This window comes from Heptranchias perlo, chromosome 27, assembly GCF_035084215.1.
Source record: "Heptranchias perlo isolate sHepPer1 chromosome 27, sHepPer1.hap1, whole genome shotgun sequence".
In the NCBI taxonomy this organism is placed as follows: domain Eukaryota; kingdom Metazoa; phylum Chordata; class Chondrichthyes; order Hexanchiformes; family Hexanchidae; genus Heptranchias; species Heptranchias perlo.
The window spans coordinates 2,747,533-2,766,139 of NC_090351.1; the positions used below are offsets into that span (position 1 = coordinate 2,747,533).

Consider the following 18,607-nt stretch of genomic DNA (forward strand, 5'->3'; position numbering starts at 1 on the left):
ACAAGCCCAGTCTGTGCAACCTGTCCTCATAATTTAACCCTTTTAGCCCCGGTATCATTCTGGTGAATCTGTGCTGCACCCCCTCCAAGGCCAATATATCCTTCCTGAGATGCGGTGCCCAGAACTGACTGCAGTCTCCAGATGGGGTTTAATCAGAGCTCTGTACAGCTGTAACATAATTTCCACCCCTTGAGATAAAGGCCAACATTCCATTAGCCTTTTAAATTATTTTTTGTACCTCTCCACTAGCTTTTAGTGATTTCTGTACTTGGACCCCTAAATCTCTCTGCTCATCCAGTTTCTAGCTTTTCACCATTTAGAAAATACTCTGATCTATCTATCTTAGGCCCAAAGTGGATGACCTCACCCTTCCCCACATTGAACTCCATCTGCCACAGTTTTGCCCACTCACTTAATCCATCAATGTCCCTTTGCAACTTTCTGCTCCCATCTACACTATTTACTATGCCACCTAACTTAGTGTTGTCAGCCAACTTAGATACACGGCTCTCTATTCCTTCATCCAAATCATTCATATAGTGAAAAGCTGCGGCCCTAATACAGATCCCTAGGGGACACAATGAGTCACATCCTGCCAATTTGAGTACATACCCACTATCCCTACTCTCCGTCTCCTACATCCTAACCAATTCCCTATCCAAGCCAATAAGTTGCTTCCAATTCCACGCGCGGTCATTTTTGTTAACAGTCTCTTATGTGGAACCTTATCAAATGCCTTCTGGAAGTCCATACAAATAACATCCATAGACACTCCCTTATCTACCATGTTAGTTCCCTCCTCAAAAAGTTCAACTAGGTTCCTTGGACAGAATGCTTGGCTGTCTTTTTATAATAGGTTGGCAGCTTGCAAAGCAAAATTGGTTTTCTCTCCTGTAAGCCAATCGACTGGTGGTCACTTTACACACGGAATAACGCTTACTGTGATTCCATGGTAAAGAGTCACGTCCATAGGCAGCAATATCACCAGATACTTTCCTTGCCTGACATCAAGACATTGGGCCGATATTGCAGCCAAGTACTGCGGACAAGTGGGCAACTGGATTGACAACTCAAATTGTCCACAGTTGGCACCCTTCCACCTTTTTTTAGGAGGGAGGGCATACTATTTATTATGCTCTCTCCCTTTCTTGTTTCAGTTTCTCCGTACAAGAAAGCCTTTCCCTGGGGGCAGGTAACCCGGTGAGTGACAGTCTCATGGCTAAGATGACTGCATTTCCCTGGTTAGCAATGTAGTGGGGAGGGATCTCTCCAACCCCTGCTAGCCTATGTGGGAGGCGCGCCTAACCCTTGTAGTCTAGTGTGGGAGGGGTGAATCCATATATCTATGTGTTATGGGGTGGGAAGGGCTCACGCTTCTGGCTGTCTTCGCCTCATTTTGATGCTTATCTGAATTTGAAGAGTGTCAGCGCCTGGTTGCAGTACTACGACAGAACGTCTTAGGACCAAAGGAACAATGGACAGGAGTGGGCCGTTCAGCCCCTCGAGCCTGTCTCGCCATTCAATTAGATCATGGGTGATCTGTATCTTAACTCCATTTACCCACTTTGGTTCCATACCCCTTAATGGCAAGTTCCTCCCCAGTGTTCACATTTTCTGCCACCCAATCTAATGTCAAGTATTTCGGACTCTTGTGGAGTGTTGTGGACAAATTGAACTTTAGCATTGTATTGTTCACGTCGAAAATTCCAACTATTGACTTCGCACTAGTTGCGTCACATTTAGTGCTTCTCCTGCTTGCAGTACATCCTGCCTGGTGTAGCATCTCTGCTGTCAGCTTGTACTCTTCAACTTCGATGTATAACTCTTTGCATCCGTACGTTAATGTGACCTGTAGAATAAATGTGTGTTAGGATCAAGTCTCCGAAAAGTTTGACCCTTCACCTTTTGCCCGGGGTCAATGACTGGCTGGAGTGACGTCACTTTCCTTAGACCATTGCCTGGAGGAAGTTAGTGGCGCCCCCTGGCGGTAAAGGTGCCCTAATTTCACCAATTGGATTTCTTTGCAACAGAAACACGTGGTTCGGAACCTTTTAAGAAAAGGGTTGAGTTTGTATTTAAAAAATTGCAAATAAGGCCACCGTTTCAGTTTATTTCCACTCTAATCGCAATGCTGTGCTGCTACAACGTCAATATCCGCTTCTCTTAGAAACATGGGCCCATCTGGGCTTTAGAAACAGCGGGCTCCGGGCCCTTCCTACCATTCTTCCATCGGATTGCGGAAGATTAGCGTAATTAACGTTAACTCAGACTTGCTGGGGGGTGGGGTGGGAGGCCAGCACCGCTAGAGAGGCCAAATTCCGCACGAGAGCCAGCTCCTGGCAATGGTTCAAAGCTGTGACCTAATTTCGTGCATGTTCTTGGAACTGGTTGGCATATTTCTTCAGTGTAGACAAGGCTGCTGAAAAGGTCAGGGGTCAGCATGATGAAAAGACCCGAGGTTTTTAAACAATGGCATCCTAGCCTGGCAAGATCCTCATGACTTCAAATCAGTATAGTTAGCTATCAGTGATCACTGTTTCCTACCAGAGGTTCAACCATGCATAAAAATACCTCGTGTGGTTTCTCATTCTGTCTGTTGTGGTCAATTTGCATACGGTGTCATTCAGTTCTGAACTTGGCAACGGAAGCTTGAAGTGAAACTGTCAGTGTGTGTTGCCCTACACGCATCTCGCTTTCACATGACCCAACCATGGTTTAAAGATGTACTTGGAACAGGGGACTATCACCCACCCCCTGCCCCCTATTTGTATTCTGTTGCCCCTCTCAAGACTCTCAGCTGTCCCCGGAATAGCGAGGTCACTTATTTGGAATGCCGGATTTCCCGCCGTCATATCCTTCTAATGCGGAATAACTGCGGTTCCCCATATTCCCTATTCTGGTAGCCCGTCGGTCCTTATACTAACATCTTTCTCGCATATTAGAGGAACAGGAGTGGGCCATTCAGCCCATTGTGCCCGTGCCGGCTCTTTCCCCATGGCCCTGCACATTTTTCCCTTTTAAATTATTTATCCAATTCCCTTTTGAAAGTTACTAATGAATCTGCTTCCACCGCCCTTTCATGCAATGCATTCCAGATTATAATAATTTTCCAAAGTTTCTCTGAAATTGCGTTCAAACTCTAATATAAAGAACTGAACCAAAGTGAATTGCAACGAATAAGTGGAATTAACTCGGATCTGGAGCATCAAGCAGTAAACTTCCTGCCCGTGCAGCTGATAAGTTGCAAATCACATTCCCTGACATTTGTCAACATGAATATTTAGCAACTGAAAAGGGCCACATTCTGCTCAAAAGGTTTGTTCAGCCTTCCGGTGCAGGCAGCCAGCCTACGTGACAGCCTTTCGTCCGGTGTAAAACCGCAGCCCTTCCTGTCCCAGCTGTACACAGACTTCAAATCCACCGGCTACATTTGCTAAGGGTTAGAAGGCACCTCTGGCACACAGCTGGGAAATATATCGTGCAGTAAACAGGTTAGGTTTTATTGCCGGTGGATTTTAAGTCTGTGTTCAGCTGGGAGAGGCAAACAAGAAAAACAGACTTGCATTTCTATAGCACCTTTCACGACTTTGAGACATCCCGAAATGCTTTCCAGCGAATTAAGTACTTTTGAAGTGTGGTCACTGTTGTGACATAGTGAAATGGGGCAGAAAATTTGTACACAGCAAGATCCCACAAACAGCAGTGAAATAAATGACCAGACATTTTTTTTTAGGTTTTGGGTGAGAGATAAATATTGGCCAGGGAGAACTCCCCCACTCTTCTTCCAACAGTGCCATGGGAACTTTTACATCTGCCTGAGAGGGAAGACATGGCCTCAGTTTAAGTCTCATTCAAAAGACCTCTGGACAGTGCAGTACTGAGGAAGTGTCAGCCTGGATTTGTGCTCAAGTTTCTGGAATGGGACTTAAACCCGCGACCTCTGATTCAGAGCCCAGTGATATCCACCGAGCTAAGGCTTACACAGGAAGGCTGCGGTTGGGAGCAGATGGAACGGCTACATCACATAAGTCACGTTAGGCTAGCTGCTTGCACCGCTGGACTGAACAGACCTGTTGAACAGAATGTGACCTTTTAACTTCATTAAAATAACCCACCATTCACTGGGACCTGCTGGGGTCTTTGTAAACTAAATGTTTAGCTCTCGGTAGTGTTATGATCTGGAATGCACTGCCTGAAACGGCGGTCGAAGCAGATTCGATAGTAACTTTCAAAAGGGAATTGGAAAAATACTTAAAAATGCAAAAAAAATCGTACGGCTATGGGGAAAAGAAGGGGAGAGTGGGACTAATTGGATAGCTCTATCACAGGCACGATGGGCCGAATGGCCCCCTTCTGTGCTCTATGATTCTAGGAGTGTTGCTTAGGCCCATAACGTTAAAATGAGTGCAGGAGGGTTGAGTTTTACCCATGCAGATATGATAGGTTAAGTGAGGGACTGAGCTCAGCTCCATACAGATGCGGGTGTAGCCACGTGATAGTGTTCAGAGTCGATATTTTATAATCGTATCACGATAATTGCCTTTTAACCGCTTAAATCGTGTCACTATCCCACAGAGGGGTTTTGTTTTGCTAGATCTTTGGATTTAAGGGTCCACAGGCTCATTGTGTTAAAGACCGTCCAACAAACGCTTAACAAATCTATGGTTATATTTTTACACGTCTCCTTTTCTCTGTGTGGGTGATTAATGAACACACTTTCACGATTAATTTAGAGCACAGCTGCACCCGTTTAAGGCCGGATGGGTGTGTGACAGTACTGATCTGAAACCGGCCCTAACCGGTTCCTTGTGCTCTGGAGCTGTGCAACTCACGTTCATTTTGAAAAAGACAAGATGGGGTGGGGGGCAAAAGAGCTGGTTAGAAACAAAAATAACCCGAGGATTGAAATGGGAACACACATACACACAGGGCAAGTCCAAGGGAGCTTAATCTAAACCAACAAGATACCAATTTAAAACAGGGACACGCTAAACCACAATAAATGTGTAAACAACACACTGAATAAAACCCCCGGTCGAGTTCATGCAAAACCACAGCTCCACCTGCCTGTTCCTCGCTGTAATCAGCCAGGCTTGCTCCACCCGGTTGCCGTGCTTTAATCTAAGCGCTTTAAATCTATTTGTCACTGGACTCACACACGCACCACGGTATCCTAGGTAGTATAACCCCCCCGGGCCATCACCAACACGGCCCCTGTAGCGCGCTGTGATCGTACAGTGGTCCGTCCTCTGCGCTGCGGTCGCAGTAATCTCAGCTCGAATCCGAGTCACGGCAGTGAGGCTGGTAATGCGAAACCTCGTGTTTTCCTTGTTAGACGAGCGCAGGAGTAATAGAATCAGACGGAGGGGGCTCCGATGTGTTTCCCGCACCGTAGATATTCGGAATATTTCACCACAAGTAGTTCCTGAAGCCCAGCCATTTTAGGACATTTAAGCAGGAGTTAATTAAACACTTAGGACAAATAAAAGTGCTTTGGACACATCCTGAGACTGATTTTGCAGGGGACCGTTTAAGTTTCACCTAAAGTTTACAGCACTGAAACCGGCTGCTCTATGCCAGCGTTTATCCTTCACACGAGCCTCCTCCTGATACTAGCAGCATATCCTTCTATTCCTTTCTCCCTCATGTGTTTATCTTCCCCTTAAATACATCTATTCTAGTCACCTCAACTATTCCTTGTGGGAGCGAGTTCCACATTCTAACCATTCTCTGGGTAAAGAAGTTTCTCCTGAATTCCCTATTGGATTTATTAGTGACTATCTTATATTTATGGCCCCTAGTTCTGGTCTCCCCCACAAGTGGAAACATCTCTATGTCGACCCTATCAAACCTTTTCATAATCTTAAAGACCTCTATCAGGTCACTCCTCAGCCTTCTGTTTTCGAGAGAAAAGAGCCCCAGCCTGTTCAGCTTTTCCTGATAGGTATAACCTCTTAGTTCTGGTATCATCCCAGTAAATCTTTTTTGCACCTTCTCCAGTGCCTCTATGTCCTTTTTATAAAATGGAGACCAGAACTGTTCACGGTACTCCAAGTGTGGTCTAACCAAGGTTCATAACATAACTTCCCTGCTTCTCAATTCAATCCCCCGAGAAATGAACCCCAGTCACAGAGTGACCACCCCTCACAGAGTGACCACCCCTCACAAAGTGACCTGTGCATTGCAGAGTGACCACACCACACAGAGTGACCATGTTTCACAGGGTGACAGCCACTCACAGAGTGACCACCTGCACAGATGTCCACCCCTCACAGAATGACCGTCTATCACAGAGTCACCATCCCACACAGAGTGATCATGTCTCACAATGACCACCACTCACAGAGTGACCATCCTTCACAGATTGACCAAGCATCACAGAGTGACCACCCCTCACAGTGACCGTGCATCACAGAGTGACCACCCCTCACAGTGTGACCGTGCATCACAGAGTGACCATCCCTCACAGAGTGACCATGCATCACAGAGTGACCACCACTCACAGTGTGACCGTGCATCACAGAGTGACCATCCCTCACAGAGTGACCATGCATCACAGAGTGACCACCCCTCACAGTGTGACCACCCCTCACAGAGCGACCATGTTTCACAGAGTGACCACCACTCACAGAATGACCATAACTCACAGAGTGACCATCCCTCACAGAGTGACTGTGTCTCAGAGTGACCCTGCCTCACAGAGTGACTGTGTCTCAGAGTGACCCTGCCATACAGAGTGACCCTGCCGTACAGAGTGACCCTGCCTTAGAGTGACTGTGTCTCAGTGTGACCCTGCTGTACAGAGTGACTGTGTCTCAGAGTGACTCTGCCTCACAGAGTGACTGTGTCTCAGTGTGACCCTGCCTTAGAGTGACTGTGTCTCAGTGTGACCCTGCTGTACAGAGTGACTGTGTCTCAGAGTGACTCTGCCTCACAGAGTGACTGTGTCTCAGTGTGACCCTGCTGTACAGAGTGACTGTGTCTCAGAGTGACTCTGCCTCACAGAGTGACTGTGTCTCAGTGTGACCCTGCCTTAGAGTGACTGTGTCTCAGTGTGACCCTGCTGTACAGAGTGACTGTGTCTCAGAGTGACTCTGCCTCACAGAGTGACTGTGTCTCAGTGTGACCCTGCTGTAAAGAGTGACTGTGTCTCAGAGTGACTCTGCCTCACAGAGTGACTGTGTCTCAGAGTGACTCTGCCTCACAGAGTGACTGTGTCTCAGTGTGACCCTGCTGTACAGAGTGACTGTGTCTCAGAGTGACTCTGCCTCACAGAGTGACTGTGTCTCAGAGTGACCCTGCCTTAGAGTGACTGTGTCTCAGTGTGACCCTGCTGTACAGAGTGACTGTGTCTCAGAGTGACTCTGCCTCACTTACCTAATAAAAATCTATTGACCTCAAATCTGCAATTGTCCTCCAGCATTTACACCTTTTGGGGGGTGGGGAGAGAGTTCCAGATTTCTTTCTGGAAAAGATGATTCCTGATTTCACTCCTAAATGGTCTAGCTCTAATTTTAAGATTATTCCCCCTTGTTCTGGATTCCCCCACCAGAGGAAATAGTTTCTCTCTATCCACCCTATCAAATCCTTTTAACATTTTAAATACCTCGATCAGATCACCCCTTAATCTTCTAAACTCAAGGGAATACAAAGCAAGTCTATGCAACCTGGCCTCATCATTTAACCCTTTAAGACCTGGTGTAATTCTGGTGAATCTGCGCTATACTCCGCCTCCTCCCCCCCGGATCAGTATAGCTTTCCCGAGGTGCAGTGCCGAAGACTGAACGCAGTACTCCAGATGGGGTCTGACCCAGGCAAACGCTTAAAATTCACAAAGCTCACGGGGTCCTTCTTTTTAGGAAGGGCGCGGGGGGATAATACTTTGCACCCTGAGAGTTCGAAATCAGAAATCTCTTTCAGTCCTGGTAAAGCTGCTTTTCCTGCTTCACACACTCCCCTACCGGCTGTGTGTTTTCAGCAATCCCTATCATTAGATTTCAGATTTAAATATTCATGTTTTCTTTTTATTAACCCTCCCCTCTAAATGTTTTCTTTGTGGACTTTGGGAATCTCCCGCTGTCTGGTGAGACTGGAGACCGATAAGGTGTAACCCAGACTGGAGCAGTTTACGGGATTCAGCCGCCCAGAGCGGATCTGGTGTCAGCGGGAGCGGAGCTGCAGCGCCAGTGCGGGGAATGTGACTGTTCCGGGTACAGTCAGGGCAAACCAGGCAAAGCCCAAACTAGGAGGCCTGTTCGCCACATACAGTGAACCGATGCCAACACTGGAGGCGTGGCCGTGTAGAAGAGAGGCGGAGGCTCCCCGCCCTCCAAAGCATTTCGTTGTTGTTACATGGAAACCCTTTAAGCGGCACAGAGGGCGCCGCAGGTCCGGGGCCAGTCTGGAGCTCTGTGTGGGGGAACTGCTCTCAGTGCAGCCCCAGTGAGAGTCCTGGGGAAACAGTCTGAGACTGATTCTGTAGATGAGGGAGAGGGGCTTTGTGACCAGGATCTACTCCTCACATTCAGAGCCAGGCGGGAGCAGTCCTACCTTTAACCGCTTGCTTTGTTCCGCTCCACTGCCGCCGGCGGGAACGGTCTCATTTCAAAAAAGCAAAATATTGCGAATGCTGGTAATCTGGAATAAAAACAGAAAATGCTGGAAATGCTCAGCAAGTCAGGCAGCCTCTGTGGAGAGAGAAACAGCGTTAAAGTTTCAGGTCAAGGACCTTTCCTCACGGTCTAATTTCAGCGAACTGTGGCAATAAACCACTTTCATTTTAATCCTGTCACTGGATCCAGTTTGACACCTGGTTTACGGAGAGTTGGCATAAACAGTCACTGCCTGTAAACCCCGCGGCGCCCCACACACACCCGGACCAGGAAACGGCAACTGCGATTGGTCTCAGGGGTTAACTCTCTGCCTCGCAGCATCAGGCACTGGCTGTCTCAAGGGACAAATAGACCCCACCCCTCACAGGGTGACCCCCAATCACAGAGTGACCACTCCTCAAAGAGTGACATATGACCTTTACTGACAGTGTAACCTTTCCTGATGATGTGACTGTTCCTGACTGTATGCCTGTTCCTCACAATGTGATCTTTACTGACAGTGTGACTGTCCCTGAGACTGTGACTGTTCCTGACAATGTGACATTTCCTGACAGTGTGAATGTCCCTGAGACTGTGACTGTCCCTGAGAGTGTGACAGTTCCTGACAGTGTAACTATTCCTAACAATGTGACATTCTGGACAGTGTGACTGTTCCTGACAGTGCGATTGTCACTGACTGTGTGACAGTTCCCAACAATGTGACCTTTCCTCACAGTATAACTGTCACTGACAGTGTAACTGTCCCTGACAAGGTGACTGTCCCTGACAGCGAGACTGTCCCTCACACATTGACTCTTGCTCACTGGGTGACATTCCCTTACAGAGCGACTGTCCCTGACAAGATGACTGTCCCTGAGAGTGTGACTGTTCCTGACATTGTGACTATTCCTGACAGTGTGATTGTCTCTGACAGCATGACCATCCCTAACAGTGTGACTGTACCTGACAGATTAAGTGCCCCTGACAATGCGACCTTTCCTGACAGTGAGACTGTCCTTCACAGAATGACATGCCCTGACATTGTGACTGTATCTGACAATGTGACTGTCCCAGACAGTGTGACTGTTCCTGACATTCTGACAGTTCCTGACAGCGTGATTGTCTCTGACAATATGACTGTTCCTGTCAATGTAACTGCTCCTGACAGTGTGTCCGTCCTTGACAGTGTGTCCGTTCCTGACAATGTGACTGTTCCTGACAGTGTGACTGTTCCTGACAGCATGACCATCTCTATAAATGTGACTGTACCTGACAGTGTGACCTTTACTGACAGTGTAAGTGTCCCCGACAATGTTACTGTTCCTGAGTGTGACTGTTGCTGATTGCATGACGATCCCTGACATTGTGACTGTTCCTGACATTGTGACTGATCCTGACATTGCGACTGTTCCTGATAGTGTGACTGCCTCTGACAGAGTGACTGTTTCTGACAGTGTGACTGTCCCTGACATTGTGACTGTTCCTGACAATGTGACAGTTCCTGACAGTGTGATTGTTCCTGACAGTGTGACTGGTCCTGACAATACGACATTCCTTGACAGTGTGACTGGTCCTGACAATATGACATTCCCTGACAATGTAACTGTCCTTGGCAGTGTGACTGTCACTGACAATGTGACCTTTCATCTCAGTACAACTGTTACTGACAGTGTAACTGTCACTGACAAGGTGACTGCCCCTGACAGTGTTACCATTCCTGATGAAGTGACCTTCATTCAAAGTGTGACTGTCTGACAGTTTGAGTGTTCCTGACGGTGTGACTGTCCCTGACATTGTGACTGGTCCTTACAATATAACAGTTCCTGACATTGTGACTGTTCATGACAGTGTGACCTTACCTGACAACGTGACTGTTCCTGACAGTGCGACTGGTCCAGACAATGTGACATTCCCTGCCAATGTGACTGTCCCTGACAGTGTGACTGGTCCTGATAATATGACATTCCCTGACAATATGACTGTCCTTGGCAGTGTGACTGTCACTGACAATATGACCTTTCATCTCAGTGAAACTGTCACTGACAGTGTAACTGCCACTGACAAGGTGACTGCCCCTGACAGTGGTACCATTCCTGATGATGTGACCTTCATTCAAAGTGTGACTGTCTCTGACAGTGTGACTGTTCCTGACATTGTGACTGTCCCTGACATTGTGACTGTTCCTGACATTGTGGCTGTTCCTTACAGTGTGACTGTTCCGGACAGTGTGACCTTACCTGACAATGTGACTGTCCCTGACAGTGCAACTGGTCCAGATAATGTGACATTTCCTGCCAATGTGACTGTCCCTGATAATGTGACGGTTCCTGACACTTTGACCTTTCCTCACAGTGTAACAGTCAGTGACAGTGTAACTGTTCCTGACAAGGTGTCTGTCCCTGACAGTGTTACCATTCCTGATGATGTGACTTTCACTCAAAGTGTGACCATTTCTGACTGTCTGACTGTTCCTGACAGTGAGACTGTCCCTCACAGGTTGACTGTCCCACACAGATTGACTGCCATGCACAGAGCGACTGTCCCTGACAAGATGACTGTCCCTGACAGTGTTACTGTTCCTGACAGCATGACCATTCCTAACAGCATGACTGTTCCTGACAGTGCGACTGTCTCTGACATTGTGACTGTTCCTGACAGCGTGACTGCTCCTAACAGTATGACCGTCCCTGACGGTGTGCCATTCCTGACATTGTGACTGTTCCTGACAATGGGACGGTTCCTGACAGTGTGACCGTAAATAACAATGTGACATTTCCTGACAATGTGACATTTCCTGACAGTGTGACTGTTCCATACCATGTGACCTTACTTGACAATGTGACTGTCCCTGACAATTTAACCTTTCCTCATAGTGTAACAGTCACTGACAGTGTAACTGTCCCTGACAAAGTGACTGTCCCTGACAGTGAGACTGTCCATCACAGAATGACTGTCACTCACAGTGTGACTTTCCCTGAGAGTGTGAATGTTCCTGATAGTGTGACTGTTCCTGACAGTGACTGTCTCTGACAGTGTGACCTTTACTGACAGTGTAACCTTCCCTGATGATCTGATTGTTTCTGACAGTGTGAGTGTTCCTGACAATGTGATCTTTACTGACAGTGTGACTGTCACTCAGTGTGACTGATCCTGACAATGTGACCTTTACTGGCAGTGACTGTTCCTGACATTGTGACTGTTCCTGACAATGTGACCTTTACTGACAGTGTGACTGTCACTCATAGTGTGACTGTCCCTGACTGTGTGACTGTTCCCGATAGTGTGATTGTTCTTGACCGTGTGACCGTTCCTGAAAGTGTGACTGTTCCGAACAGTGTGACTATTCCTGAACATGTGACTGTTCCTGGCAATGCAACTGTCACTGACAGTGTAAATGTTCCTGACAAGGTGACTGTCCCTGACAGTGAAACTGTCCCTCACACATTGACTCTCGCTCACTGAGTAACATTCTCTAACAGTGTGACTGTCCCTGACAAGATGATTATCCCTACAGTGCAACTTTACCTGACAGTGTGACCTCTACTAACAGTGTATGTGTCCTGACAATGTTACTGTTCCTGACAGTGTGACTGTCCCTGACAATGTGACCTTTCCTGACAGTGAGACTGTCCCTCACAGAATAACATTCCCTGTAATTGTGACTGTACCTGATAATGTGACTGTCACAGACTGTGTGACTGTTCCTGATAGCATGACCATTCCTCACAGTGTAACTGTTTCTGACATTGTGAGTGTTCCTGATAGCATGACCATCGCTAACAGTGTGATTGTTCCAGACAGTGTGACCATCCCTGACTGTGTGGCCATTCCTGACTATGTGACTGTCCCTGTTAGTGTGACTCTCTCTGACATTGTGACTGTCCCTAACATTGTGACTGTCCCTGACAATGTGACAGTTCCTGACATTGTGACTGTTATAGACAATGTGACATTTCCTGACAGTGTGACTGTTCCTGACAGTGTGACTGTTCAGACAGTGTGACCTTACCTGACAACATGACTGTCCCTCACAGTGTGACTGGTCATGACAGTGTGACTGGTCCTGACAAGATGACCAATCACCACTGTGTAACTGTCACTGACAGAGTAACTGATCCTGACAAGGTGACTGTCCCTGAGAGTGGACTGTCCATCACAGAATGACTGTCCTTGACAGTGTAACAGTCCCTGACAGTGTTACCATTCTTGATGAAGTGACCATCACTCAAAGTGTGACTGTACCTGACAGTGTGATTGGTCCTGGCAATGTGACACTTCCTACCAGTGTGACTTTCCCAGACAGTGTGACTGTCATTGATATTATGACTGTTCCTGACATTCTGACTGATTCTGACTGCCTGACTGTTCCTGACAGTGAGACTCCCCCTCACACAATGACTGCCACACACAGAGTGAAATGATCTTTACTGACAAGATGATTGCCCCCGGCAGAGTGGCTGTTCCTGACAATGTGACCTTTACTGATGGTGTAACCTTCTCTGATGATGTGACTGTTCCTGACAGTGTGACTGTTACTGACAATGTGATCTTTACTGACAGAGTGACGGTCACTCACAGTGTGACTGTACCTGAGAGTGTGACCGTCCCTGACAGTGTGACTGTTCCTGACAAAGTGACATTTCCTGACAGTGTGACTGTCCTTGAGTGTGACTGTTCCTGACAATGTGACCTCTCCTGAAAATGTGACCGTCCCTGACAGTGTGACTGTTCCTGGCACTGTGACATTTCCTGACAGTGTGACTGTCCATGAGTGTGACTGTTCCTGACAGTGTGACCTCTCCTGACAGTGTGACTGTTCCTGATAGTGTGACTGTTCCTGACAGTGCGACTGTCACTGACAGTGTGATGGTTCCTGACAATGTGACCTTTCCTCACAGTAAAACTGTCAGTGAGAGTGTAACTGTCCCTGACAAGATGACTGTCCCTGACAATATGACTCTTCCTGATATTCTGACCTTTCTGACTGTCTGACTATTCCTGATAGTGAGACTGTCCCTCACAGATTGACTTCACTCAAAGTGTTACTGAACCTGACAGATCCAATGTCACACACAGAGTGAAATTCCATGTCAGTGGTACTGACCCTGATAAGATGACTGTCCCTGACATTGTGACTGTTCCTGGCAGTGTGACTGTTCCTGACAATGTGACCTTTACTGACAGTATAACCTTGCATGATGATGTGACTGTTCCTGACAGTGTGACTGTTCCTGACAATGTGATTTTACTGACAGTGTGACTGTCACTCACAGTGTGACTTTCCCTGAGATTGTGACTGTTCCTGATAGTGTGACTGTTCCTGACAATGTGACCTTTACAGACAGTGTAAACTTCCCCGATGATATGACTGTTCCTGATAGTGTGACTGTTCCTGACAACATGACCTTCCCTGATGATGTAACTGTTCCTGACAGTGTGACAGTTCCTGACAATGTGATCTTTACTGATAGTGTGACTGTCACTCACAGTGTGACTTTCCCTGAGAGCGAGACTGTCCTAATAGTGTGACTCTTCCTGACAGTGTTACTGTTCCTAACAATGTGAACTTTACTGACAGTGTGACTGTCCCTGAGAGTGTGACTGTTCCTGACAAAGTGACCTTTCCTGACATGTGACTGTCCCTAACAGTGTGACTCTTCCTGACAGCATGACCAGCCCTGACATTGTGACTGTTCCTGACAGTATGATTGTCTCTAACAGTATGACTGTTCCTAAATGTGAGACTGTCACTCACAGAATAACTGTCCCACACAGGTTGACTGCCACTCACAGAGTGAAAGTCCTTGACAGTGCAACTGTCGCTGACAAAATGACTGTCCATGACATTGTAACTGTTCCGGAAAGTGTGACTGTTCCTGACAATGTGGTCTTCATTGACAGTGTGACTGTCACTCACAGTGTGACTGTCCCTGAGATTGTGACTGTTCCTTACAGTGTGATTTTTCCTGACAATGTTACTGTTCCTAACAATGTGATATATCTTGGCAGTGTGACTTTCACTGACAATGTGACTGTCCCTGCAAGAGTGACTGTCACTGACAGCGTGACTGTTCCTGACTGGGTGACTGTCCCTGATAGTGTGACTGTCCATCACAGAATGAATGTCCCTCACACATTGACTGTTGCTCACAGAGTGACATTCCCTTAGAGTGTGACTGTCCCTGACAAGATGACTGTCCTGGCAGTGTAAATGTCCCGACAGTGTTACCGTTCCTGACAATGTGACCTTCACTCACAGTGTGACTGTAATTGACAGTGTGACCTTTACTGACAGTGAGATTGTCCCTCACAGAATGACATTCTCTGACAGAGTGACTGTCCCTGACAATGTGACCTTTCCTGACAGTGAGACTGTCCCTCACAGAATGACATTTCCTGACATTGTGACTGTATCTGACAATGTGAGTGTCCCAGACAGTGTGACTGTTCCTGACAGCATGACCATACCTGACATTGTGACTGTTCCTGACAGCGTGATTGTCTCTGAGAGTGTGACTGTTCCTGACATCGTGACTGTTCCTGATAGTGCTCTGACAGTGTGTCTGTTCCTGACAGTGTGACTGTCTCTGACATTGTGACTGTTCCTGACAATGTGACAGTTCCTGACAGTGTGAGCATCACTCACGTGTGACTGTCCCTGAAAGTATGACTGTTCCTCATCGTGTGACTGTTCTTGACAGAGTGACTGTTCCTGACAATGTGACCTTTACTGACTGTGTGACTGTTCCTGACAAATTGACCTTTATTGACAGTGTAACCTTCCCTGATGATGCGACTGTTCCTGACATTGTGAGTGTTACTGACAATGTGATCTTTACTGACAGTGTCACTGTCACTCACAGTGTGACTGTCCCTGAAAGTGTCACTGTTCCTGATAGTATGACTGTTCCTGACAATAAGACCTTTCCTGATAGTGTGACAGTCCCTGAGAGTGTTTCTGTTCCTGACAACGTGACCTTTACTGACTGTGTGACCTTCCCTGATGATATGACTGTTCCTGACAGTGTGACTATTCCTGACAATGTGGCCTTTACTGACAGTGTGACCGTCGCTCACAGTGTGACTGTCCCTGAGTTTGCGACTGTTCCTTGCAGTGTGACTTCCTGACAATGTGATCTTTCCTGAAAGTGTGACTGTCCCTGAGTGTGTTACTGTTCCTGATCGTGTGACTGTTCCTGACAATGTGACCTTTCCTGACAGTGTGACTGTCCCTGACAATGTTACTGTTCCTAACAATGTGATATATCCTGACAGTGTGACTTTCCCTGACAATGTGACTGTCACTGACAGTATGACTGTTCCTGACTGGGTGACTGTCCCTGAGAGTGAGACTGTCCATCACAGAATGAATGTCCCTCACACATTGACTGTCACTCACAGAGTGACATTCCCTTAGAGTGTGACTGTCCCTGACAAGTTGACTGTCCATGACAGTGTAAATGTCCTGACAGTGTTACTGTTCCTGATAATGTGACCTTCACTCACAGTCACACGATCAGGAACAGTAACACACTCAGGGACAGTCACACTTTCAGGAAAGATCACATTGTCAGGAAGTCACACTGTAAGGAACAGTCGCAAACTCAGGGACAGTCACACTGTGAGTGACGGTCACACTGTCAGTAAAGACCACATTGTAGCTGACAGTGTGACCTTTACTGACAGTGAGATTGTCTGTCACAGAATGACATTTCCTGACATTGTGACCATATCTGACAATGTGACTGTCCCAGGCACTGTGACTGTTCCTGACAGCATGACCATCCCTGAGATTGTGACTGTTCCTGACATTGTGACTGTACCTGACAGCATGATTGTCCCTGACAGTGTGACTGTTCCTGTCAATGTGACTGCTCCTGACATTATGACCGTCCCTGACAGTGTGGCCATTCCTGACAATGTGACTGTTCCTGACAGGATGATCATCCCTAACAGTGTGACTGTTCCTGACATTGTGACTGATCCTGACATTGCGACTGTTCCTGATAGTGTGACTGTCTCTGACAATGTGACTGTTCCTGACAGTGTGACAGTTCCTGAAATTGTGATTGTTCCAGACAATGTGACTGTTCCTGACAGTGTGACTGTTCCTGATAGTGTGACTGTTCCAGACAGTGTGACCTTACCTGAAAATGTGATTATCCCTGACAGTGTGACTGTCTCTGATAATGTGACTTTTCCTGACAATGTGACTTTTACTGACAGTGTGACTGTCTCTCACAGTGTGACTGTCCCTGAGAGTGCAACTGTTCTCGATAATGTGACTGTTCCTGACATTCTGACTGATTCTGACTGTCTGACTGTTCCTGACTGTTCCTTACTGTCAGGAACAGTCAGACAGTAAGATTCTCCCTCACACAATGACTGTCACACACAGAGTAAAATTCCCAGACAGTGCGACCCACCCTGACAAGATGACTGTCCCTGGCAGAGTGGCTATTCCTGACAATGTGACCTTTACTGACAGTGTAACCTTCCCTGATGATGTGACTGTTACTGACAATGTGATCTGTCACTCACAGTGTGACTGTACCTGAGATTGTGACTGTTCCTGATAGTGTGACTGTTCCTGACAAAGTGACCTTTCCTGACAGTGTGACTGCCCCGTCAGTGTGACTGTTCCTGACACTGTGAGATTTCCTGACAGTGTGACTGTCCTTGAGTGCAACTGTTCCTGGCTGTGTGATCTCTCCTGACAATGTGACTGTCCCTGACAGTGTGACTGTTCCTGACAGTGCGACTGTCACTGACAGTTTGATGGTTCCTGACAATGTGACCTTTCCTCACAGTGTAACTGTCACTGACAGTGTAATTGTCCCTGTCAAGGGGACTGTCCCTCAGAATATGACTCTTCCTGATATTCTGACTGTTTCTGACTGTCAGACTGTTCCTGACAGTGAGACTGTCCCTCACAGATTGACTTCACTCAAAGTGTGACTGTACCTGACAGATCGAATGTCACACACAGAGTGAAATTCCATGTCAGTGCGACTGACCCTGATAAGATGACTGTCCCTGACATTGTGACTGTTCCTGGCAGTGTGACTGTTCCTGACTGTGTGACTGTCACTCACAATGTGACGGTCCCTGATAGTGTGACTGTCCCTGATAGTGTGACTGTTCCTGACAACGTGATCTTTACTGACAGTGTGACTGTCACTCAGAGTGTGACTGTCCCTGAGATTGCGACTGAACCTGATGGTGTGACTGTTCCTGACAACAAGATCTTTCCTGACAATGTGACTGTCCCTGAGAGTGTGACTGTTCCTGACAACGTGACCTTTACTGACTGTGTGACCTTCCCTGATGATATGACTGTTCCTGACAGTGTGACTGTTCCTGACAATGTGATCTTTACTGACAGTATGACTGTTACTCACAGTGCAACTTTCAAGGAGATCATGACAGTACCTGATAGTGTGACTCTTCCTGACAGTGTTACTGTTCCTGACAATGTGAACTTTACTGACAGTGTAAACTTCCCTGATAACATGACTGTTCCTGACAGTGTGACTGTTCCTGACGATGTGACCTTTACTGACAGTGTGACTGTCACTCACAGTGTGACTGTCCCTGAAAGTGTGACTGTTCCTGACAGTGTGACTGTCCCTGACAGTTTGACTCTTCCTGACAGCATGACCAGCCCTGAGAGCATGACTGTTCCTGACATTGTGACTGTTCCTAACGATGTGACCTTTCCTCTCAGTATAACTGTCACTGACAGTGTACCTGTTCCTGACAATGTGACAGTTCCTGACAGTGTGGCTGTTCCTGACATTGTGACTGTCCCTTAAAGTGTGACCATCCCTGACAATGTGGGTGTTGCTAACAGTGTGACTATCTCTGACAATGTGAGTGTCCCTGATAATGTGACCTTTACTGACAGTATGAATGTCCCTGACCATATGACAATCTCTGACATTGTGACTGTTCCTGACATTGTGACTGTCCCTGACGTTGTGTGTGTTCCTGATAATTTGACCTTTACTGACAGT

General features: G+C 47.1%; 2 protein-coding genes across 2 annotated transcripts; both read left to right on the forward strand.

Moving 5' to 3' along the window:
- The first annotated feature begins 10,566 nt into the window (after nucleotides 1-10,566).
- Nucleotides 10,567-11,307, forward strand: LOC137344320 (hepatitis A virus cellular receptor 1-like). Its single transcript, XM_068007181.1, has one exon. The coding sequence runs from the start codon at nucleotides 10,567-10,569 to the stop codon at nucleotides 11,305-11,307; it is 741 nt and encodes a 246-aa protein (XP_067863282.1).
- A 6,310-nt stretch (nucleotides 11,308-17,617) lies between these two features.
- Nucleotides 17,618-18,406, forward strand: LOC137344321 (hepatitis A virus cellular receptor 1-like). Its single transcript, XM_068007183.1, has one exon. It carries the CDS (start codon nucleotides 17,618-17,620, stop codon nucleotides 18,404-18,406), a length of 789 nt encoding a protein of 262 aa, XP_067863284.1.
- Nucleotides 18,407-18,607: the final 201 nt, after the last annotated feature.

Bases quoted from the DNA above. Each gene is read 5' to 3' on its own strand.
- LOC137344320 (XM_068007181.1), top strand. From the start codon at position 10,567: ATGACTGTCCTTGGCAGTGTGACTGTCACTGACAATATGACCTTTCAT.
- LOC137344321 (XM_068007183.1), top strand. From the start codon at position 17,618: ATGACTGTCCCTGACATTGTGACTGTTCCTGGCAGTGTGACTGTTCCT.